At 48.2% G+C, this 21,974-nt stretch overlaps 1 protein-coding gene across 1 annotated transcript in view; it reads left to right on the top strand.

The window, feature by feature from the left end:
• Window positions 1-7,269: 7,269 nt before the first annotated feature.
• The window catches only part of OTOP1 (otopetrin 1), a 47,268-nt gene continuing 32,563 nt past the window's right edge, over window positions 7,270-21,974 (top strand). Inside the window, exons 1-2 of the mRNA XM_020908695.2 lie at window positions 7,270-7,672; window positions 20,686-20,822. Of these exons, the coding sequence (XP_020764354.2) occupies window positions 7,270-7,672; window positions 20,686-20,822 (540 nt within the window). The remainder of the gene's footprint in view (window positions 7,673-20,685; window positions 20,823-21,974) is intronic.

Raw genomic sequence — 21,974 nt, 5'->3', positions numbered from 1 at the left:
AAATCCATCCAGAAGCAGTCAGTCTCTCTGATCCACTTGGAGAGTCTCTTTAAGTGTCCGGTTGGTTCATTCCACCATCTCAGAACTCTGGGCCTATATGCAGTGTGCAGTTTACATTTGATGTTTAAAGTTTTGCTTACTTGTACTAAATCAGCTACAAAAGCCGGGCCATTGCCTGATCCAATGCTGGTAGGAAATCCAAATCAGGGAACTATTTCCCTAAGCAGGCACCAGGCTACTTCTGATGCTCTTTCAGTCCAGGTAGAGAAGTTTCTATCCATCCTGAGAACATACATGCCATGACCAGCAGGTAGCGGTAGGGTCGGTGAGGTTTCATTTCAGCGAAGTCCACTCCCAGATGTTCAAAGGGCAGCATGCCTTTCAGCTGAATACCCGGAGGTTTTTGTCTGAATACCCGAGAGGCAGCATTAACCTGTGAGCAGGCAGCATGGCCTAGGTGGGTCGCTTGGTGTGTCTGACTTAGACTGGGTGCCGGCTCCTCCAGTACCAATAATTTGCCACTTGGCAATTCCCACCATCCCTTTTCAGTCTTGATGGCCCCTTCTGCTTTGACTAACCTGACAGCCATTGTCCTTGTTTTATCAGGCTAGTGCAATCAGTATATAAGACCCAATTAGGGTCTGGAACCTTGAGCCCTTTTTAAAAACAAACCCCAGCTACCTTACTTCCTCCTTGCAGATCTGTGCCTTCTCCTTCGACACCCGGTAACCTGCTTCCATTAGCAGCTGGAGCAGCGCTTTTGTCCCTTTCCAGCATTTTTCTCGGCAGCCAGCAGCAGGTCATTCCCGTATTGTAGGAGCCGACATCCATACTCTTTCGGATGGAATGAGAGTCCAGGTCAGAAGCCAAGGCTTCCCCAAAGATGGCTGGGGAGTTCTTAAATCCTTGTCGGGGGGTCCAGGTGAGCTGTTGTTTGGTGCTCCCGAAGGGATCTTCCCATTCAAAGGCAAAGATGGGCTGTGACGCCCAGGGTGAGGCTTATGCAGAAGAAGGCATTCTTGAGATCTAGGAGAGTATAAACTTTAGTCCTCGGCGGGGGGAGGCTAAGTAAGGTATATGGGTTTGGAACAGTGGGGTGGAAAGTCACAGTAGACTGGTTGACTAGCCTGAGATCTTATAGTCCTATAGTCCTATCCTCCTTCCTTTTTGGCTGGCAGGATTGGCATATTCCAAGCCGACTGGCACTCTACTAGAATGCCTGCTTGTTTCAATCTATTGATGTGGGGCAGTATGCCTGCCCAGGCCTCCATTGGTAGTGTACTGGCGCTTTCTAACCCGGATGGTGCCTGGTTTGAGTTCTATTATCACTGGGGCGTGATGTTTGGCCAGCCTGGGGGGAGGGGGGTTTTCTTCCACCCAGACCTCAGGGAATGACTGAGTTAGCTCTCCCTCATGCTCTTCCGGCCCACCGGTTCTTCCTTCAGAGGCTCATGCAACCTCCACTCATCTTGGGGTGGTATTGAGAGAGAGGGCAAATAAGTCATAGTGCCCATCCGGAAGGTGGGCCTCTCCTCAGGGGAGAAAGTCACTTGTGCTCCTAGTTTGGAGAGCAAGTCTCTTCCCAACAAGGGTACTGGGCACTCAGGAACGTAGAAGAATTCATGAATCAGTTGGTGCCCCCCCCCCCCCACCCCCATCCGACATTTTCTGGGCTGGCAAAACGATTTAATCATCTCTCCTCCTGATACCCCAGTTACAGCGGTAGACTTTCTGGACAGCAGTGCCACAGGTTTTGTTACTACCGACAGTTCTGCTCCTGTATCCACCATGAAGTCAATGTTTTGGTCCCCACTTTTAAGGTTACCATGGGCTCTCGGGGACCTGATATCTCTGAGCCCCGGCAGCCCTACTTAATTTCCAAGTCAGCAAGCCCCACAACTGCGGGAGCTTCCTCTTCCTTCCTTGCCTTAGGGCATTCATCCTTCCGGTGGCCAAAACCTCGGCTCCGGGCACACTGGTTTCACTGGGAGAGGCGGGTATAGCTTGGGCAGTTCGGCTGGAGCCGGATCCTGGAAGTGTTGGCCAGAGGCTTCTGTCACTGGGATCGGAGCACTTGGCCCTGGATCAGGCATTAAGGCGGCTCCGGGCCTGGCGGAGCCCTGGGAGGCAGGCGCGTCATTATCCAGTATGGGGGAGGGGTCAGGTCATCCCCGTCCAAATCCTGTAGAATTTCCTTTTTTATCATCAGTCAATTTTTGTGCCATTAATATTTTTCCCTTTCCCTTCTGAATACAGAACCTTGTCCAAGTAGGAGGGTCTTGAGCTAAGCCTAGCCATGAGTCAATAGATGGACATTGATCCAGGTGTCCCGGCTCTCCTGTGACTACTGTATAGACTGCTTCCACTATTTTTGAGTTCATGGTGTTCTCTGGTGGCCATCCTACTCCCATAGGGGCCATGCAACCTCACAGAGTATGTGGAGGCGGTTAGGCTTCATCTTCACCCCATAGTCTCCTCCTAATCCCTTTAAATTTTTAATCATGCACTACAATACAGTTGCCTTAGATTCCCTTCCCCCCATCTGCTTACCTTCTCAGACTTTCTTCTACTTTTCCTTTTTGTTCTATCTACGAAGTTCTCAGAACCCTGTGTACTTCTGATATTTCCACTCAATGACACTTAAATTGCCATTCTGCCTCCTTCCTAATTGGGGTGAGAAGAGCCTTACCTGCCAGATCCCAGAGGGAAAAGGGGGATTGGCGTGTCTTCACCTGCTGGTCAGCACAGCTGAACCAGAACATCACATGGTCCAAGACTGTTTCTCTCTTAAAGTCCATTCTGCCTTGGTGGGCTTGATCAGGTGCAGATGAAAACACAGATGGGTTAAATATCCCATGTCCCAGGCCATCTCCGGAAAAGCCACTTCATACTCACTTATGTATCCCCCTCCTTCTAGCCTAACAATTCCTAGGGGGTCAAGAATTTCACAGCAGATGGGACACCTCCTGGGGGAGGGCAGAATATGAGCATACAAGGACCAGTTTCCTATCCTAAAAATCCCCTGGCGATCGCTTGGTAATAATTTTCCCCGAGACACGGCGTGGACACACCTCCTAAATGATCTTCATAAATTTCCTACCTAAACCCTAGCACACTCGTCGACCTGTGTACCAAGCAATGGCTGCTGCCTGCCTATTCCAGGCTCCTGTGGGTCCCCGCCCCTTCTAGTCCCTCACGGGGGAGGGGGGGGTGATCAGGCCCCCTCTTCCACCCTACTGGTGGGTTCCTCCTCACCTGAGCGCTCAGTTCCCCTGCTGCCATCCACTACCTGCGAAAGCAAAGAAACCGGGCGTTGAAAGGCTGAATTTTTCCAGAGGGGCGAGGCGCCTTCCCCCCTCTAGGAGATTCAAGCTACAAAGCCTCGGGGTGGCCTCAAATGAGACCTGTCTCCTCAAAGTGAGGAGTTTCCCGGCCAATGCACCAAATGTTATAGCCATGCTTTCTGGGAAACAAACTCACTCAGAAGGACAATGCAGATAGTGGAGTGCAGTTTATTACACCAGCGGGCCCAAGGCAGAGTTTCCTCTTAGCCAAGGACCCCGACCAGCATTTGTGAAAATCTTTTATACCCCATGTATACGTGTCCAAACCCACCACCCCAAATTCCTTGAGTCTTACATAAACAAAGGAAGGGTAAATACAACCACAATAACCTCATCATTCATGTGTTATGTGTTCAAATAGTTAATAATCAATAAGCCTGCGTTCACATCCCAACCAGTTAATAATCGATAAGTCTGTGGTTACATTCTGATAGATATGGAAAAAATTTATGACCTGTCTGGAGGCAGGGGTGATTAGGGTATGTTTTCTCTTAGGTGATGAGCAACCTGGATATGATCTTCAAGATTCCCCTGCCCAGAGTGGGGGTCTTATCCTTCCACTGTCGTTCCCATAGGTGCTAAGCACAGAGCTCAGAGTCCACTGGAGAGGTGGCCGAGTATGATCAGCATGGACAGGCCTGAGATGGAGTCCAGGCCCTATGAATTCCTTCTTCAATGTATGGATGTGAGAGTGGGACTATAAAGAAAGCTGAATGAACCAAATGTAGATCTTGCGTGTGTGTGTGTGTGTGTGTGTGTGCGCGTGTGTTGTGTTTAGTTACTTGGTCATGTCTGACTCTGCAACCCTTCAGACTGTAGTCTGCCGGGCTCCTCTGTCCATGGGATTTCCCACGCAAGAATACGGGAGTGGGTTGCCATTTCCTCCTCCAAGGGATCTTCCCAACCCAGGGACTGAACTTGCCTCTCCGGTATCTCCTGCATTGCAGGCTGATTCTTTACCCACGAGGCCATCAGGGAAGCCCAGTTCTTGCCTTTAGGGAGTTCAGAATAGGAAAGACAGTTAAAAGATAGATTACGCCACTTGGGAAAGAGGAATGGAGAGGTAGATAGGTCCCCAGGGGACCACAGAAGGAATACGCTGGATGTCTTATTTTCTCATGACTGTTCTAACAAAGACCACACTGGATGACTTAAACAACAGAAATTTATAGTCCACAATTCTCAACACTAGAAGTCCGAGATCAAGGTGTCGACAGAGTTAGTTCCCTCTGAGGGCTGAGAGAGAAAAATCTGTTCCAGGCCCCTCCTAGCTTCTGGTAGCCTCAAATAACCCTTGACTTGTAGATGGCATTCTTTCTGTATCTTCACATCCTCCTCCCTCCATAGGTGTCTATCTTCAAAGTTTACTTTTTAAAATGAAGATGCAGTCCTACTGAATGGGACCCACACTATTACCTTAACTTGATCATTTGCAAAGCCTTTATTTCCAAACAAGTTTCCATTCACAGGTACTTCAGGGCTTCTCTGGGGGCTCAGAAGGTAAAGAATCTGCCTGCAATGCAGGTTTGATCCTGGGGTTGGGAAGATCCACTGGAGAAGGGAATGGCTACCCACTCCAGTATTCTTGCCTGGAGGATTTCATGGACAGAGGAGTTGGGTGGGCTACCGTCCATGGTACTTCAACATCTTTTGTGGGGTGAGAGAATTCAATAGGTATCGACTGAGCACCTACCATGTGCTGGATACCACTGTTCTATGTGATGGAGATACAGCAGTGGATGAGACAGGCCATGCCTTCGCATAGAGCTTTCATTACAACGGGAGAGACAGATCCCAGAAATACACACATTCCAGGTAACACGATACAAAGAAGGAAAACAAAGCAAGGTCAGGGGCTGGAGCACAGTGGGGAGGGCTCATTGGACCCCACTCCCCCCATTAGTCTGACGAGAAGATGACGCCTGGCTTACTTATTCAGTCATACAGCCTCCATCCACGTGTGCATTCACTAACTCCTTGGTTTATTTACTGACAGCCACTTGGCTTAGCTCTGGGGACACCCAGGTGAAGGGAACACTCTAAGCTTCGGACGTATGGACATGGTCGCTGATGGTCAGTCCCTGCCTTTTTGCACTCATTTCTGTGCATGTGCTCCAGTCTCTCTCTGCAACCCCCTCTCTTGCCCTCCCACGTCACCTGGCCAACTCCTACTTCTCCCAAGACTGTTCAGGTGCTCCCTCCTCTGGGAACCTCTCACCTGGCTTGGCAGACTCAGGGCTCCTCCAGCCCTCCCCATCCAGACAGCCCTGGGTCATGGGCTCCTGCAAGACAGGGCTGAGTCTCACGTGAGATTCTCTCCCCCTTTCCAGACAGTTAAGTACTTGTCCCACGAGGGTGTCTCCACTAGAAGGTGAGTTCCATTACGATACTCTTTCAGAGCTGAATCCCCCACACTTACAGCAGGGTCCGGCAACTAATTCAGTGAAGGATAAATGAGTATACACCACATAAGTAAATGAACAAAGTGAAAACATGAATGATGGCGGAGTCCTCAGGTTGACTCCCAGCCCCGGGCTCCCTGCAGCCAGGACCCTCTGGCAGTCGGAACCAGCCATGCAATTTGCTGGATCCACTGGAAAATGAAAATGTGTGTCCCCTGGTTCAAAATGAAGAATTTTAAAACGGCAAACAACAGGATGTTAAACCAAGGGGAAGAGGGTGTCTCCGGGCCGCCGAGCACTCTGTTACTGCACTGTGGCTTGCTGTGAGCCCTGCCCGCCCTTCCTAGGTTCCATCCCCTCCCCGCCAGCGGTCCTTCCCAGCTCCCTGCTCTAGCCCGGATCTCAGGCAGGCCTGACGACCTCCGGAGAGGGGCACCTGTCGGACAGTCTCCTTCGGGCGGTGGGGTAGGGGGTGGGGAGGGAACTGAGGGAGGGGTCTTGGGTCTCGCGTTCCAGGGAGGACCCGGGGCAGCCTCCAGCCTCAGCTCGGCTCAGTCCAGAAGCAGCTCCCCAAGCTTTTGGAGGAGGGAGAGAGATGATCTTTTCTTGGGAAGTGGCTCCAGTCTTTATTCGCTTCTGGGCGTCTCCTGGCAGACACACAGGGACACCGGGCAGACGGACGAACAGAGACACGAGCAAAAAAGACACGTCATCCCCATAGTAATAGATGTAGGGACGGGCACTGCCGCCCCCTCTCATCCTCCCCGCCCCAACCAGGCACACCCAAAGACAGACAGAGAGACCCCCGCACAGAGAACACAGACAGAGACACGCAGGGACAAGGACAGGCAGACTCACGCACACGGACACCTGCCGGCTCATCTAGACTTCCGCGGGCCGCCACGCAGACGCGGCGGCACCGGAGCCGCGCACGCACCCTCGGGGCTCGCGGTTCCCGAGCTGCCACGCCCCTGTGCCCATCCTCTCCGGCCGGCTCTGGACGACCCCTCGCTCCCCCGCACCACAGCTCCGGGAGCCGCCTGTCGCCCGAGCAGGGCTGGGTCAGCCGGCGTCGGCTCAGGGGACGACAGAGCAGCGCACAGCGGGCGGGTTTGGACACGCTGGGCTGGGGAGCGGGAGGACGCGCGGCCCTCGCGGCAGGGCAGGAGCCCCGCAGAGGCATCGGGGGCGGGTGAGGGGGCGGCCCGCGTGGGTCCAGGGTGCTGGGAAGGGTTGCCCCGGACCTTGCGGAGGGAGGGGAAGTGGGCAGTGTGCACTTGGAGCATAGCGGATCTCCAAGAAGCCGGGGTCAGCGGGGTGGGGACGCGGTAAGTGGATTGGGTGAGCGCCTTGACAGAGGGCAGGGAGGCAGAAGGTGGGAGACCAGGTGTCCGCGGGTGATCAGGACAGGGGGGCTGATCGGCCGAGGCCCCTCGGGGCTAGGGCAGGGGAGGACAGGGGCAGCAGGTGGGGCGCAGGTCGCAGCCGTCCCCGAGGCGAGACTAGGTGAGGGTCACCCAACGATGCCGGAGGGCCAAGGGGCGCCTGCCGCTCCCCTGGCGGCTCCGAGCGACTCGGAAAGGGGTTTGTCCTGGCCCGCGGCCCGCCCGCCGCCACCGTTCCTGGCCCCGGGGTCCCCGGGGTCCCCGGCCCCTCGGCGGGGCGCCGTCCGCGCCAGCTTCCCGCAGAAGCTGGCCGAGGCCCTGAGCAGCCAGTACGCGCTGAACGTGTTCGTGGCGGGGCTGCTGTTCCTGTTGGCCTGGGCCGTGCACGCCACGGGCGTGGGGAAGAGGGACCTGCTCTGCTTCCTCACGGCGCTCATGCTGCTGCAGCTGCTCTGGATGCTGTGGTACGTGCGCCGCAGCGCCGCGCACCGCCGCCTCATCCGACCCAAGGACCCGTACGCCGGCGCGCGCTGGCTCCGCGGTGAGTCCCCGACGCCGCGAACAGGCGGGCGGGCGCCCGAGCGCACCGCGAAACCAGCCTGCTCGCCCGCTAGCTGCAGCCCCGCAGTATCTCTGCGCCCTCGAGCCCTTCCGCCTCCCTCCTTTAGTCTTTTCTGCCTCCGTCTTCCTGTCCATCTTTCTGCGCTCCCCACCCCCAACCTTCACGTCTTTTCTCTCTCCCTCCGCCTTCAGGCTCTTGCCTTATATTCCGACGTCGGAACTACGGTTACACAAACCTATTCACATCTTTCTTTCCTTGTTTAAAGCCCTGTCACGGTTCCACTGACCCCGTGACGGAGGCCACACTACCTATCCTGGCGTTCAAGGCCCTCTCTGACCGGGCCCCAGGTGACTCTTTAGTTTTAGCCTCTCCTTTGTCCTCATTCTGTGCTCCAGTCTCAAAAGCTTTACGTTCCCATCACGGTGTGTCGTTCCTTCAAAGATCTGGCCCCAACGCCACCTTCTCCACACACCTGGCAGGAATTACGCCTCAATCCCATGGGTCACCATGGCTCTATGTAGAGCTCTTTTGGCCCTTGTGAATTTCTGCCTTGTCTTATGACTAGTTGGATATGAGCCTGGTCATCCAGATGAGATTTGAGGTTTCTTAGGCTCAGGGACTGTGTCTAGTACATCTTGCCTTTGGAAAAACTGCAGACAACTCCAGGGTGGCCCAAATTCCTACTCTGAAAGTGGTTGTTTCAGGGAGGCTCATGGTTTTGTGACCCTATAAACGGCAGTGAATCCAGCGCCATAGCAAACAAACAGGCAAAAAGAATGGAATGTTGCTTTGAGGCTGTTGACTTAGGCTCAAAAATATCACACACAGGCTTTTGATGTATGCTTCTCTGTAGTGGCAGAATCTTCCCTTGGTCTTTCCCTCACTTCCTTCCTCCTCCATCCTTCTGTCCTTCTTTCCTCCCTTCTTCTTCTTCTCCCCTCATCCAACCCTTCCCTTCCCCTCCCTTTCCCATCCACCCTCCTCCCTTCTTTCCTTTCTCTCTTCCTCCCCCACTCTCCCTCCTTCCGTCTTTTCTTTCTCCCACCCTCCCCTCCTCCTTCCTTCATCTCTCCCTCCCCTGCCCTGCTCTTCCTCTCTCTTCCCTCCTCTTTCTTTCCCTCCTTCCAGGGAGACTCTGAGCATTGGGGTCCCAGTCAATGGGTGGGTGGTGCTGCCATGTCCCAAGACTAGGAAGACAGAGGGAGGAATAGGGGTGGGAATGCAGAATCAGGGCTCCTCCTGTGGATGTATTACATCTGAGATGTCCACTAGACATCAGGCAGAGATGGAATAAAAGAGGCAACGTCGAGAGAGCATGTAGTAGGTGCTCAGTAAATGGTGTGGCTGTTTAGACACTCAGCAAGTTGCTCCATGATAACAGAACTTTTCAGGTGAGGCATGTGGATGATGGAAGTGTCGCTGACTCTGAGGGCATGGCTTAATAACTCAGCTCTGTTACCCTTGCCTTTCTGAGTCCCAGTTTCCTCATCAGTAAAATGAGAATCCTGTCTGCCTCTCAGGGAAGGAGCTGGGAGATGTTGCCTGAAAGCGGTTTGCAAAGCACTGTCTACCCCTGTAAATGAGCTGTGGTTTATTGAAGAAGCGAGAGCCTAATCATCTCAAAAGTACACTAGGAGGCCACAGTGCCAAGGGAAGTGCCTTTAGCTGAAGCAGGGACTGAGGTTTTCCTTGGAATCCCAGCTGGAAAGACAGGTTTGACTTAGCTCTGCCCTGGGTTCTGTGTTGGTCTTGGAAGTCTGCAGCTCTGACAAAGAGCCAGCCTGTGGAATTCTGCACACTGAGGTTTTCCAGAGAAGTTTTTGGGTCTTGGTATGGGCTGTGAAACATTTCTTTGAGCAGAAGACATTCTGTCTCACCTACTGTGTATGAGAAAGTGAAGACTTTTTTGGGAACAAAAACCGTTGGCTATCATAAAAAATCAGCAGGAAGGATGAATTACTCATCCAGATCCTCTAGTTGCTGAGTAGAGACTGGTTTCTTCTGGAAGAAGTGGCAGCAGCAGGACATCTCATGCCAACCCCGATGCTCAGTGACAGGAAAACCCATGAGTAGCTGTTTCATCCTGTTAATTACCAAGGTCCTATTTCTGTTCTGTTTCTGGTCTCTTGAAAGACTGCAGTGGTGATGGGAAGTTTTTTTCCTGGTTTATAGCCTGTGTCAAGCCCAGAGAAGTGTTTTTAACACAAAATCATGGCACTGTTATTAACACAAAATCATGTCAATGACGACAGTAGGACTAATAGCCACGTTTATTGAGTGCGTTCAGAATGCTGGTTAGAGGTATTGTCCCAGTTGCTTGTCACGGTGATGCTTTCTTTGTGTGTGTGAATAGTCACTCCCAAATCTACTCCTTTTATGAGATCAGATTTTTACGTAGTGCTCCCCCCTTTTTTTCTTTCTTTTGTTTCTGTTTTTTTTTTTTTTTTAAAGCAAAGAGAGCTTAGGAAAAGAGTCATTGGTTACTTCTCTGCCCTCTCCTACACAATAATTGATTAGCTCTTATCTTCTTTTTTTCTTCCTGTTTAAAAATTGAATTGTAGTTGGTTTGCAGTGTTGCACCAATCTCTGCAGTAGAGCAAAGTGACCCAGTTATACACACATAGACATTCTTACAAAGTGTTTTTATACTTAAAATGAGGTGCATCCATGTACCCGGCACATTGCCTCTCCATCTGCTCTGAGCACTGTGGTCCTTATCTGTTGGGGCTACAAGTAAAGCGAGCTGCATCTGTAAGACGTGCCCAGGACAGGTGGCTGTAGAGATAAAGGTCGGGACACAGCGATGGATTTCAGAAAGAGGCTGTCTCCATGTGTGAGAAATTGAAGGTTGCAGAAAGAGTTGGTTCCAAGCACCTGTGTGAAGAGAGGTGGGGCCCATAGAGGGTGGTGGCAGGGAACAGAGGAGGAGGGAGAGGCAAGGGATGAAGGCTCCAGGACCCAAGGATGCAACTGTCTCTGAACCCTGGGAACCCACAGTCTGGCAGTACAGCCAGGACTCACAGAAACTCCTGGAGGATGCTTGGCAGGGTTGCAAAACCCAGCGTGCAGGCCTGCGGCAGTGTCTGGTGTGGCTAAGGAGGGAGTGGTCAGGGTGGGTCCCCATGGGATTCCAGTCCACCCTGCTGACTTCCGGGTGGATGCAACAAGTTCATGAACGTGGCGCTGGGCTTCAGGTTGTCTCCCTCCTCAGGATGCATGCTCATCTCAATCTGATCACCTCACGCCTCTGCAGACGCAGCCTCTGCAGACACCCCTTGTTTCCCTGGGCTTCTGTTCCTGCCGCGGGTATCATGAGCACATGTCAGTGTGCCCAGCAATTCTTCTCCTGTTTCTTAAACAGTAGCCCTCTTGAGACATAGTCCACATAATCTACAATTCACCCGTTAAAAGAATCTGCCTGCAGTGCAGGAGACGTGGGTTTGATCTCTGAGCTGGGAAGATCCCCTGGAAAAGGGAATGGCAACCCACTCCAGAATTATTGTCTGGAGAATTCCATAGACAGAGGAGCCTGGCAGACTATAGTCCATGGGGTTGCAAAGAGACACAGCTGAGTGACTGACACATACATACACACACACAAAATGTACAAGCTGCTGCTGCTGCTGAGTTGCTTCAGTCGTGTCCGACTCTGTGCGACCCCATAAACGGCAGCCCACCAGGCTCCATCGTCCCTGGGATTCTCCAGGCAAGAACACTGGAGTGGGTTGCCTTTTCCTTCTCCAATGCATGAAAGTGAAAAGTGAAAGTGAAGTTGCTCAGTCACGTCCGACTCTACGTGACCCCATGGACTGCAGCCTACCAGGCTCCTCCGTCCATGGGATTTTCCAGGAAGAGGACTGGAGTGGGGTGCCAGTGCCTGCTCCGGCACAAGCTGATGGGTTGTGGGCTATTCACGGATATGTGCAACTATCACCACAGTCAGTTTTTAGAATGTTTTATCATCTCAAATAGAAGCGTGTGCCCTTTAGCTCTTACCCCTCGATACCTCTTACCCCTGAGACCCCTTACCCAATACCTACCCCAGGAACAGATAACCATGAATCTACTTTCTATCTCTAGATTTGCCTGGATTGGACATTTTTTTTTTTTAATTTTTATTAGTTGGAGGCTAATTACTTTACATCATTACAGTAGTTTTTGTTATACATTGATATGAATTAGCCATGGATTTACATGTACTCCCCATCCCAGTCCCCCCTCCCACCTCCCTCTCCACCCGATCCCTCTGGGTCTTCCCAGTGCACCAGGCCCGAGCACTTGTCTCATGCACCCAACCTAGGCTGGTGATCTGTTTCACCCTAGATAATATACATGTTTCAATGCTGTTCTCCTGAAACATCCCACCCTCGCCTTCTCCCAGAGTCCACAAGTCTGTTCCATACATCTGAGTCTCTTTTTCTGTTTTGCATATAGGGTTATCGTTACCATCTTTCTAAAGTCCATATATATGTGTTAGTATACTGTAATGGTCTTTATCTTTCTGGCTTACTTCACTCTGTATAATGGGCTCCAGTTTCATCCATCTCATTCGAACTGATTCAAATGAATTCTTTTTAATGGCTGAGTAATATTCCATGGTGTATATGTACCACAGCTTCCTCATCCATTCGTCTGCTGATGGGCATCTGGGTTGCTTCCATGTCCTGGCTATTATAAACAGTGCTGCGATGAACATTGGGGTGCATGTGTCTCTTTCAGATCTGGTTTCCTTGGTGTGTATGCCCAGAAGTGGGATTGCTGGGTCATACGGCAGTTCTATTTCCAGCTTTTTAAGAAATCTCCACACTGTTTTCCATAGTGGCTGTACTAATTTGCATTCCCACCAACAGTGTAAGAGGGTTCCCTTTTCTCCACACCCTCTCCAGCATTTCTTGCTTGTAGACTTTTGGATAGCAGCCATCCTGACTGGCGTATAATGGTACCTCATTGTGGTTTTGATTTGCATTTCTCTGATAATGAGTGATGTTGAGCATCTTTTCATGTGTTTCTTAGCCATCTGTATGTCTTCCTTGGAGAAATGTCTGTTGAGTTCTTTGGCCCATTTTTTGATTGGGTCATTTATTTTTCTGGAGTTGAGCTGGAGGAGTTGCTTGTATATTTTTGAGATTAATCCTTTGTCTGTTGCTTCGTTTGCTATTGTTTTCTCCCAATCTGAGGGCTGTCTTTTCACCTTGCTTATAGTTTCCTTTGTTGTGCAAAAGCTTTTAAGTTTCATTAGGTCCCATTTGTTTATTTTTGCTTTTATTTCTGAAATTCTGGGATGTGGGTCATAGAGGATCCTGCTGTGATTTATGTCGGAGAGTGTTTTGCCTATGTTCTCCTCTAGGAGTTTGATAGTTTCTGGTCTTACATTTAGATCTTTAGGGATTGGACATTTTAGTGAATGGAATCACCTAGTAGGTCATATTGGTGATCAGCTTCTTGCACTTACTGTAATATTTCCAGTCTCACAGTAGTTCTTGAGGTGGATATTATCACCTTCATCGTCTGGACCAAGAAGTTGAAAGGGCATCGGGGGAGAGTTGAGCCCCTGTCACTGGAAACATTCAGACAGAGCAAGAAAGAGAAGAGGGCTGAGCTCCTTGTGATATTAGAGGGGACAGAGGGGGCAAAATCCCTCACTGCATGTGACTTCTGTCCTCTCCACCCAGCGGAGGGATCTTTGGAACATGCAGAGAATAGCAGAGCCCACAGCATGGGGACACCTTTTGTAGTGGCTGGGCAGAAACTTTGATCTGGTTTGGTTCAACAACCTGGACCGAGCTCTGGGGCACTGGTGGACTCTGGGGACAGCAGGATGCTCAGCTGTGGCCCCTGTATGGAGAGCTGCAAGAGGGGGCAAGGATGGGGCAGACAGTGAGGGGCCTCAGCGCATGAGGGCTAAGAGCTCCCTGCCCCACCCCCTGCATATAGCCTCACTTTTCTGCCTCAGTTTCCTCATTTGTTAAATGGGGAGGATGATGCCCCAGTGGGGGAGCTTCCCTGGTGGCGCTCAGCAGTAAAGAGTCTGCTGCAATGCAGGAGATTCGGGTTCGACCCCCTGGAAGAGAGCAGGGCAACCCACTCCAGTGTTCTTGCCTGGAGAATCCCATCCCCTGGACAGAGCAGCCTGGAGGGCTACAGTCCATGGAGTTGCAAAGAATCAGACATGACCGAACATCTGAGCATGCATGCATATATAGGGAGAATATGTAGGGTCTCAGGAAGCTACCTTGAATTTAAAAAAGGATAAAAGAATACACAGAATATAGAGAACTGATCATGACAGTGACACCCAGCAAAACTCTGGAGCTAGTGAAGATGCAGGGGTTTTGAGAAATTTCCCCAGGAAAGGGAACAGCGATCCCTTAGGCTCAGCCTGGGCTCACTGTGAGAGAGTTTTGCCTAACTGCATGCATTCTCTCACATGTTTGTCTTTTGGATGGGATTTCCGCTCTAGTAGAAAATACAAACCTCATGTCAGGATTTCAGCCTTAATGATGCAGCTGCCTAAAAAGCTGATGGTGGTTGGGCACTGATTGGAAAGGAAGTCAGGCTGCAAGTGGAGAGTCCCCCTTTGAGCCTCACATGGGTGCCACTAGGGGGTGGCCCCAGGAGGAGTGAAAGGGGTGTACAGACGGTCCAGGAGAGAGAGGATGTGGAGATGGTAGGAAATGAGAGTCATTTTTTCAGGGAAGCCTTTCATGTTGCCTTCAGACCAGGTGGGTCTTCTGGGTTGTGTGTTCTTATAACACCTTGTTCACTTTCTTCCTAGCATTTCTCAAGCAGGAGATTGTGTCATTCAGTTTGTTGATCTAACCAGATGGTGAGCTCTTCAAAGCAGAGACCCAGTTTGAATGTGCTTCCCTTTATAACCTGAGCTCTTGGCACAAAGCCTAACATGCAATGAGTGCCAGCTGATATTTACCGAATCATCAAATGGATGAATGGATAGTTGAATGGATGGATGAAGGAATGAGTGAATGATGGCAGAATTGCCAGGAAAGAGGATGGTGGTTCTGGGGGTGCTGGCTGAAGTTCCATGTGGGGAAGAGCATTCTAATCTAAGCAGCAACTGGTGATGCAAAGAGTGAGCCTCCCAGCCCTGGGCATGTTCAGGTGGAGACCAGACAGGTGCTGGTCATGATGCAATGGGAAGCATCCTTGCATGAGATGGGGGATGTAGACTAACTCTGCAGTACCTTCAAACCTCTAAGAGTCTATAGTTTAAGGTTCTAGACTCCTAGGAGCGATCTGGGCACCTAACATAGAGGAGGGGGTCTCCCTTATGCCAACACTAAACATTTTAGGATTATTCTCAAGTAGTGTAACTGGGGAACCTTCTAATTCAATTGTGGATTCAGTTCCTCTATGTCCTGTCTTATGTCTGCTAGATCTGTCTGGTTCTGAAATCTTTCACTCTGTTTTTTTAAAGTAGCAGTTAAATACACAAAAATGATTTTATTTGGGTTATTTGATTATTATATCTTCCTCATACATGATTTTTTTCCACATGTAATGATAAGGATGGAGGAATTCTTCTTCCTAAGTATTACAGTGACTCTTAAATCCCGTGTGGTCTGACATGAACATCGCTCTCCCTCCCTTCTTTGAGTTTGCATTGCCTACTTCCTTTCTGTCCACCTCCCTGTTTTCCACTGTTGTCACTCAGTTAAAAGTGTGTTTCATGTAAAGATCGTATAGTTAGGTTTTGGTTTTAATTCAGAATTCCCATCTTTGTTTACTAACTCATGGGAGACTTAGGTCATTCTAATTGTAGTGATTTATATTCTGGATTTTGTTGTTTTTGTTTTACTTTGGGATGATTATAATGATTTATTTTACATATTGTTGACTTATTTGCCTTTTACAGTGTTTGCTCTTTGGAGAACTTGAACATTCTACTGTGTTTTTCCTCTCTATTGATCACTAACTTCCCTTTCCTTGTTCTCATAACCAGACATATCACTCCATTCTCACACATTGCTTCCCACTCCAAGACCCTCCCATTCCTCTCCATTCCAAAGAGATGAGACCTTTAGAATGCATTTGTTTCCCTCTTTTCCCCTAGTACCCGTCTCTTTACCATGAGAACTTTGAAAGGTTGTTCTGCTCCTCACTCAGTCCATCCCCAGCTTTAGTCTTTAAAGAGCATGTAAATTACATATTTCCAGACAGTTTATCTTCATCCATTTGGATATAACTTCTATCATCTTGTTCTTATTTCAATTAATCTGGACTATTCATCCATTCACTCATGCATCCATCCATAATCCATCCATCCCTCCTTCCATCATCCATCATCCCCATCCATCCATCCATCCATCCATCATTCACCGATTTACCCCCTCCCTCCCTTCCTTCTCTCTTTCCTTCCATTATACATTCATCTACCCCTTCAATCTGTTGCAAAGCTTATTGCTCATTGTTTCTCCCTTTCTTCTTCATCTTCCTTCCCTAAGAGGGCTCCTGATTGTTTGGTTAAAGCCCTTTGTCAGGTGAGTTCTGTGGATAGTTTTCTCCCATCATTTTTTTTTTGTAAGTTCAGCTGTCACCTTCTCAGAGAATCCTTTTCTGACCACCATCATCAACCTCATGCACTTGTCACTTCTGACATTTCTTCTGGTTTATAATTTATTTGCCTATTTTCCTGTCCTCCCCACTACAAGGTTAAATTCACCAAGGACATCTACTTTATTTTATTGATGTTTTAAAATCCCGAGTACCTGGATCTTATTTGAACAACAAAGAGGTATCAAACAATTATATTCGGCATATCTTCACATATCTTTCTGTCTTTTGCCCTGACCCGTGGGCACCATCTTGCCTGGGAATAGGGTTTCTCAACTGCAGTTCTTCCTTTGCAGTGGACTCTAGCTACTCTTCCACTGGTTTCTGATTTCACACTATGCAGATGAGACGTCTGGTGCCAGCTCTCCCCTCTATATCTTCTGCACATCCCAATTTATGCAGTGTTATATGCGTGTGTTTTGTTTCTCCAGTGATCTTATTTGCTTACCTTTGAGCGCCTGGCAAAACGCCTCATGCCTAGTGTGTGTGTGCTCTGTCGCACAGTCGTGTCCGACTCTTTTTGACCTCCTGGACCCCCAGACCCTGCCAGGCTTCTCTGTCCATGGAATTGCCTAGGCAAGAATACTGGAGTGAAGTGCCACTTCCTCTTCCAGGGGATCTTCCCCACCCAGGGCTTGAACCCATGTCTAACTGCGTCTCCTGCATTGGCAGGCAGATTCTTCACCACTGTACTGGGAAGCTCCTCATGTATAGTAGGAGTCCCTAAAACATTTGTTGTAGAAAGAAATGGTTGGGAGGATGGATGAAAGAAGGAAGGGCTGCAGGAGGTGAGAAGGCATGTGGTGTTCTTATCACAACTCTTGAAATGTCGGTGACAGAGATGTTCCAAGTCAATGGTTCTCCAGGTGTGGTCCCAGGCCAACAGCATACACTCTACCTGAGAACTTGTTAGAGATGCAAATTTGGGCACCCCACCCCAGACCTATTGAATCAGAAACTCTGAGGGGGGGTGGAACCCAATACTCTTTGCTTTAACAAGTCCCCCAGGTGATTCTGACCCAGACTCAAGTTTGAGAACCATGGCTGTGGACCAGTCTCGGTTTATAGATGGGAAAACCAAGACTAGGAGTTTGGGAATGACCTGTCTGAACTCACACATTTTGTCCATGACACAGCCAGGTCCCCAGAGTTACAGCCTCTGCCCTTGCCACCCAACCAGCCTGCCTCACTTCATCTGGCCATTTCTCTTTGTAATCAAAAGGAACCATGCATTTGTCTAACTGTTTCAAAGCCCTGGGATTGAATCTCCACTCCTGTGAAGTTTCTGATTTCACTGGGGGTTTTCCAGAATTTGGAAAAAAAAATGTGGCTTAGAGTTGTTTCTCTAAGGCTTTGAGCAGTGGAAAGGAGCCAGGCGATTGCATTACTCCTCACAGGAGGCCTCTTAGGCCAGAGCTGTAATGTTATAGCTCCCTGTGATGGACCAGGCCCTCCTCTCTCTCTCGCCATAATCCATGTCACACACGATCTGGTTTCCTGCTTTCGTGGGAGAGAATGTATGAATGGTGATTGATGTTGGCCCATAAGAGGGACTAGGGACTTTGGCCTTGATCAAATCCCCACGGTTATGATGCTTTTGTTGCCAATTTCTTCATTTGGTTACAAGTTCCCTTTTTTAATGTATTTTGCATACTTCTTTACAATCTTATTCATATGCCTGTTTTGTTTGTTTTCATTTGTTGTCAACCATGCTGGATATACCATCAAAGAGTGTTTCCTTTCTCCATGTCACTAGCACAGCACTTTACATGTCACAACTATAGACACGTCCCTGTCATTCTTAAAAAGTAAACTTTCTATTTCAAAGAAGAGTTGCAAAGATAGTACAGCAAGTTCCTGTATACCTTATACCCCTTACTTTTGTTCTTTAGCGAACAGGCTTTTAGGATCAAAGAACTGAGATATTTTGAGCAAAACAATGACGCTCTTAGTTTGATCATTTTGCGTGGGAAAAGCTTCTAGAGGACTTCTTTTGTTTTGCCCAAATTCTGTTGAATGTACATCATTTGTCAGACCCCAGAATATGCCTGAGGCCCATACAATGGTAAACAAGGCATAATGTTTTCTTCTAGTTTTAGCTCCTGAGGCCAATATTAGAATTTGCTTCATATATATTAAAATTTTTTAAAATTGTGATCAAATAAACATAGCATACAATTTACCAGCTTAATCATTTAAAGGTACAGTTCAGTGGTGTTAAATACATTCATTTTTGTGAATTAATTGCAGTTAATGTTCAATACTCTCATCTTGTTAAAATGAGAAGTCTGTATCATTAAATAACTCCCAATTTCCTCCTCCACCCAGCCCCTGGCAGGCACTGTTTTACTTTTTGTTCCTGTGAGTGCAACTACTCCAAGGAGTAAGTGGAATCATGCAGCATTTGTCTTTTTGTGACTGGTTTATTTAACTTATGGACGCTGAGCTCCATGATGTCCTCATGGTTCATCCAGGTGGTATCACGTGTCACAACGGCCTTCCTTTTCAAAGCTGAATCACATTCCACTGAATGGACATGCCACATTTTGTTTATCCGTTCATCCAAGGATAGACGCTTGGGTTGCTTCCTCCTTTAGGCTCTTGTGAATGATGCGGCCGTGAACGTGGGTGACCACGTATCCCTTTGTGTCCCCGCTTTTGATCCTTGTGGGTATAAACCCACAAGTGGAATTGCTAGACCATGTGGAGTTATTGTTTTTAATTTTCTGAGCAACTGCCATACTGTTTTCCACAGCGGCTGCACCATTTTACGTTCCCATCACCAGTGTATAAGGATTCCGGTTTCTCCACATCTTTGTTATTATTTCCCATCTTTCCTCCCTCGCTCCCTCCTTCCTGTCTTTCTTCCTTCCCTCCTCCTCTCCTCTCCCCTCCCCTTTCCCGCTCCTTCCCCCTGGCCATCCTTTTTCTCTCTCTTCTTTTTTGAGTAGTGGCAATCCTAATGCATGTGAGATGGTCTTTCACAGTGATTTTTATTTTCCTTTCCCTAATGGCTAGTGCTGTTGAATATTTTTTCATGTGTTAAATGTCCATTTACATATGTTCTTTGGAGAAATGTCTAGTCTATTCCTGTGCTTATTTTTTTAAATTGCTTTTTTAATAAAATGGTTATATTGTAGTTCTTCATAGAATCTGGATACTCTCACCTTATCCGATATGTGGTCTGTGAATATTTTCTTTCATTCTGTGGGTAGATAGAGTCCTCTGATGCCTAAGTTTTTTTTTTTCATTTTAATGTGGGCTTCCCCTGTAGCTCAGTTGGTAAAGAATCCACCTGCAATGTGGGAGACCCGGGTTCAATCCCTGGGTTGGGAAGATTCCCTGGAGAAAGGAAAGGATACCCACTCCAGTATTCTGGCCTGGAGAATTCCATGGACTCTATAGTGGTGGCAAAGAGTCAGACATAACTGAGTGACTAATGTAACTATTTTTTACTTTTGTGGCTTGCGCTTTTGGTGTCATATCCAATAAATCATTGCCAAACCCAATATTATAAGGATTTTTTCCTATGTTTTCTTCTAAGATTTTATAGTTTTAGGTTTTAGAATAAGTTCTTTGATTCATTCCCTGGGGGCTCAGATGGTAAAGACTCTGCCTACAATGTAGGAAACCTGGGTTCAATCCCTGGGTTGGGGAGATCCCCTGGAGAAGGAAATGGCAACACACTCCAATATTTTTGCCTGGAAAATCCCATGGACAAAGCAGCCTGGCAGGCTATAGTCCATGGGGTCGCAAAGAGTGGGACATGACTGAAAAACTAACAGTTTTCATTTTGAGTTAATTTTTATATATGCTGTAAGGTGAGCATCCAGCTTCATTAAAAAAAAAATTATTCATTTGGGCTTCCCTGGTGGCTCAGATAGTAAAGAATCTGCCTGCAATGTGGGAGACGCAGGTTCAATCCCTGGGTTGGGAAGATCCCCTGGAGAAGGGAATGGCTTCCCACTTCAGTATTCTTGCCTGGAGAATTCCATGGACAAGGAGCCTGGTGGGCTAAGTACATGGAGTTGCGGGGTCGGACTGAACAATTGAACAACACACACACACACACACACACACACACACACACATTTATTTGGCTGCCCTGGGTCTTATTAGATGCAGTATGTGGGATCTAGTTCCCTGGTCAGGGATCAAACCTGGGCCCCCTGCTTTGGGAACACAGAGTCTTAGCCACTGGATCACCAGGGAAGTCCCCAGCTTCACTCTTTTGCATGTGGATACCCAGTTTCCGAGCGTTAGTTTTTGAAACAAATGTCATTTTCCAGTTGAGCCATCTTGGCACCCTTGTCAAAAATCATTTGAATGTATATATGAGGGCTTAATATAATGTATTTTGAAATGATGTCAGTGCATATTAACACATGTGTGTGTTTCTACCACCTCCCCACCCCATTCAGGTAGTGTCACATTGTTTGCAGTCGTTACCATCATCCTGGGATGCCTTAAAATGGGGTACTTCATTGGATTTTCTGAATGTTTATCAGCCACTGAAGGAGTTTTCCCTGCCACCCACGCGGTGCATACTCTGTTGCAGGTAAACCACAAGATGTTTGTTTATGTTGCTTTGATGTCTGTCAAGTGTATCCCAGGGTGTCTAAGACGGTCTTTCGGCCACCTCCTCTGTACAGTGGGACTATGTCCCTGTGGCCACTTTTGTGGGAATCTTAAGGGGCAGAACTTACACTGATAAAGAGTCAGGAAATTCAGCCAGGCTGGAGTCCATGTGAAAAGGCTTGGGGAATTTTAATTAACAGTTTTATTGAGATATAATTCACATCCCACACTGATTTAAATTGTACAGTTCAGTGGCTTGGTATATTCATAGGGCTGTGCAACCATACTCATAATCTTTAGAACATTTTCATCATCCCCCCAAAAAACTTCAGGCCATTACAGTCTCTGCTCTGAGTCACTGAGACACTTGTCTTTTTTTGGTGTGTTTGCTCACTTGTGGATTAAAATCTTTAGAAAAGTATGAGAATTTCTTTCTCTACCTTGGTCAACTTGGTGTGGCTAAGAAAGGAAGGACTTGATATGTAATTTAAATCTGTAGCTTAGACTCAGAAAAACCTCATATTTGAAGAAGACCCAAGATGAGTCTCCAGCATAACTTCCATTCTTGGCCGAAATCCCTGGTGATGGCTATCAGAGTTGACATAACCGCAAAAGTAACAAGTAGTGTTTTTATTGGACTTTTGCATTTCACTTCGTGTAGTGCTTTCAACATCTCCACAAGCACAGCTGTTGGATCATCACACTAAGGACAGAGGGGACAAATGACTGGCCCAAATTCACAACCAAGATGCCGTGATTATTTTTTTTAATTGCAGTGTGGTTGACTTACAATGTTGTGTTCACTTCTGCTGTGCAGCAAAATGATTCAGTTATATACACACACACACACACATTCTCTACACGCACACACACACACACATTCTTATGTTGTTGTTCAGTTGCTAAGTCAGGTCCAACTCTGTGTGACCCCTTGCACTGCAGCATGCCAGGCTTCCCTGTCCTTCAGTCTCTCCCAGAGTTGCTCAAACCCATGTCCATTGACTATACATTCTTAGACATGTATACATTCTTTATACATACACAAACATTCTCAGATGGTTTGTCTCCACAAAAGTCACCCTGAAAAACCACGAGCTTGATCCAGGTATACTGTTATTGCTCAAAATGTTTA

Source organism: Odocoileus virginianus, chromosome 29, assembly GCF_023699985.2.
Source record: "Odocoileus virginianus isolate 20LAN1187 ecotype Illinois chromosome 29, Ovbor_1.2, whole genome shotgun sequence".
Classification (NCBI taxonomy): domain Eukaryota; kingdom Metazoa; phylum Chordata; class Mammalia; order Artiodactyla; family Cervidae; genus Odocoileus; species Odocoileus virginianus.
This window is presented reverse-complemented; position numbering and strand designations above follow the sequence as displayed.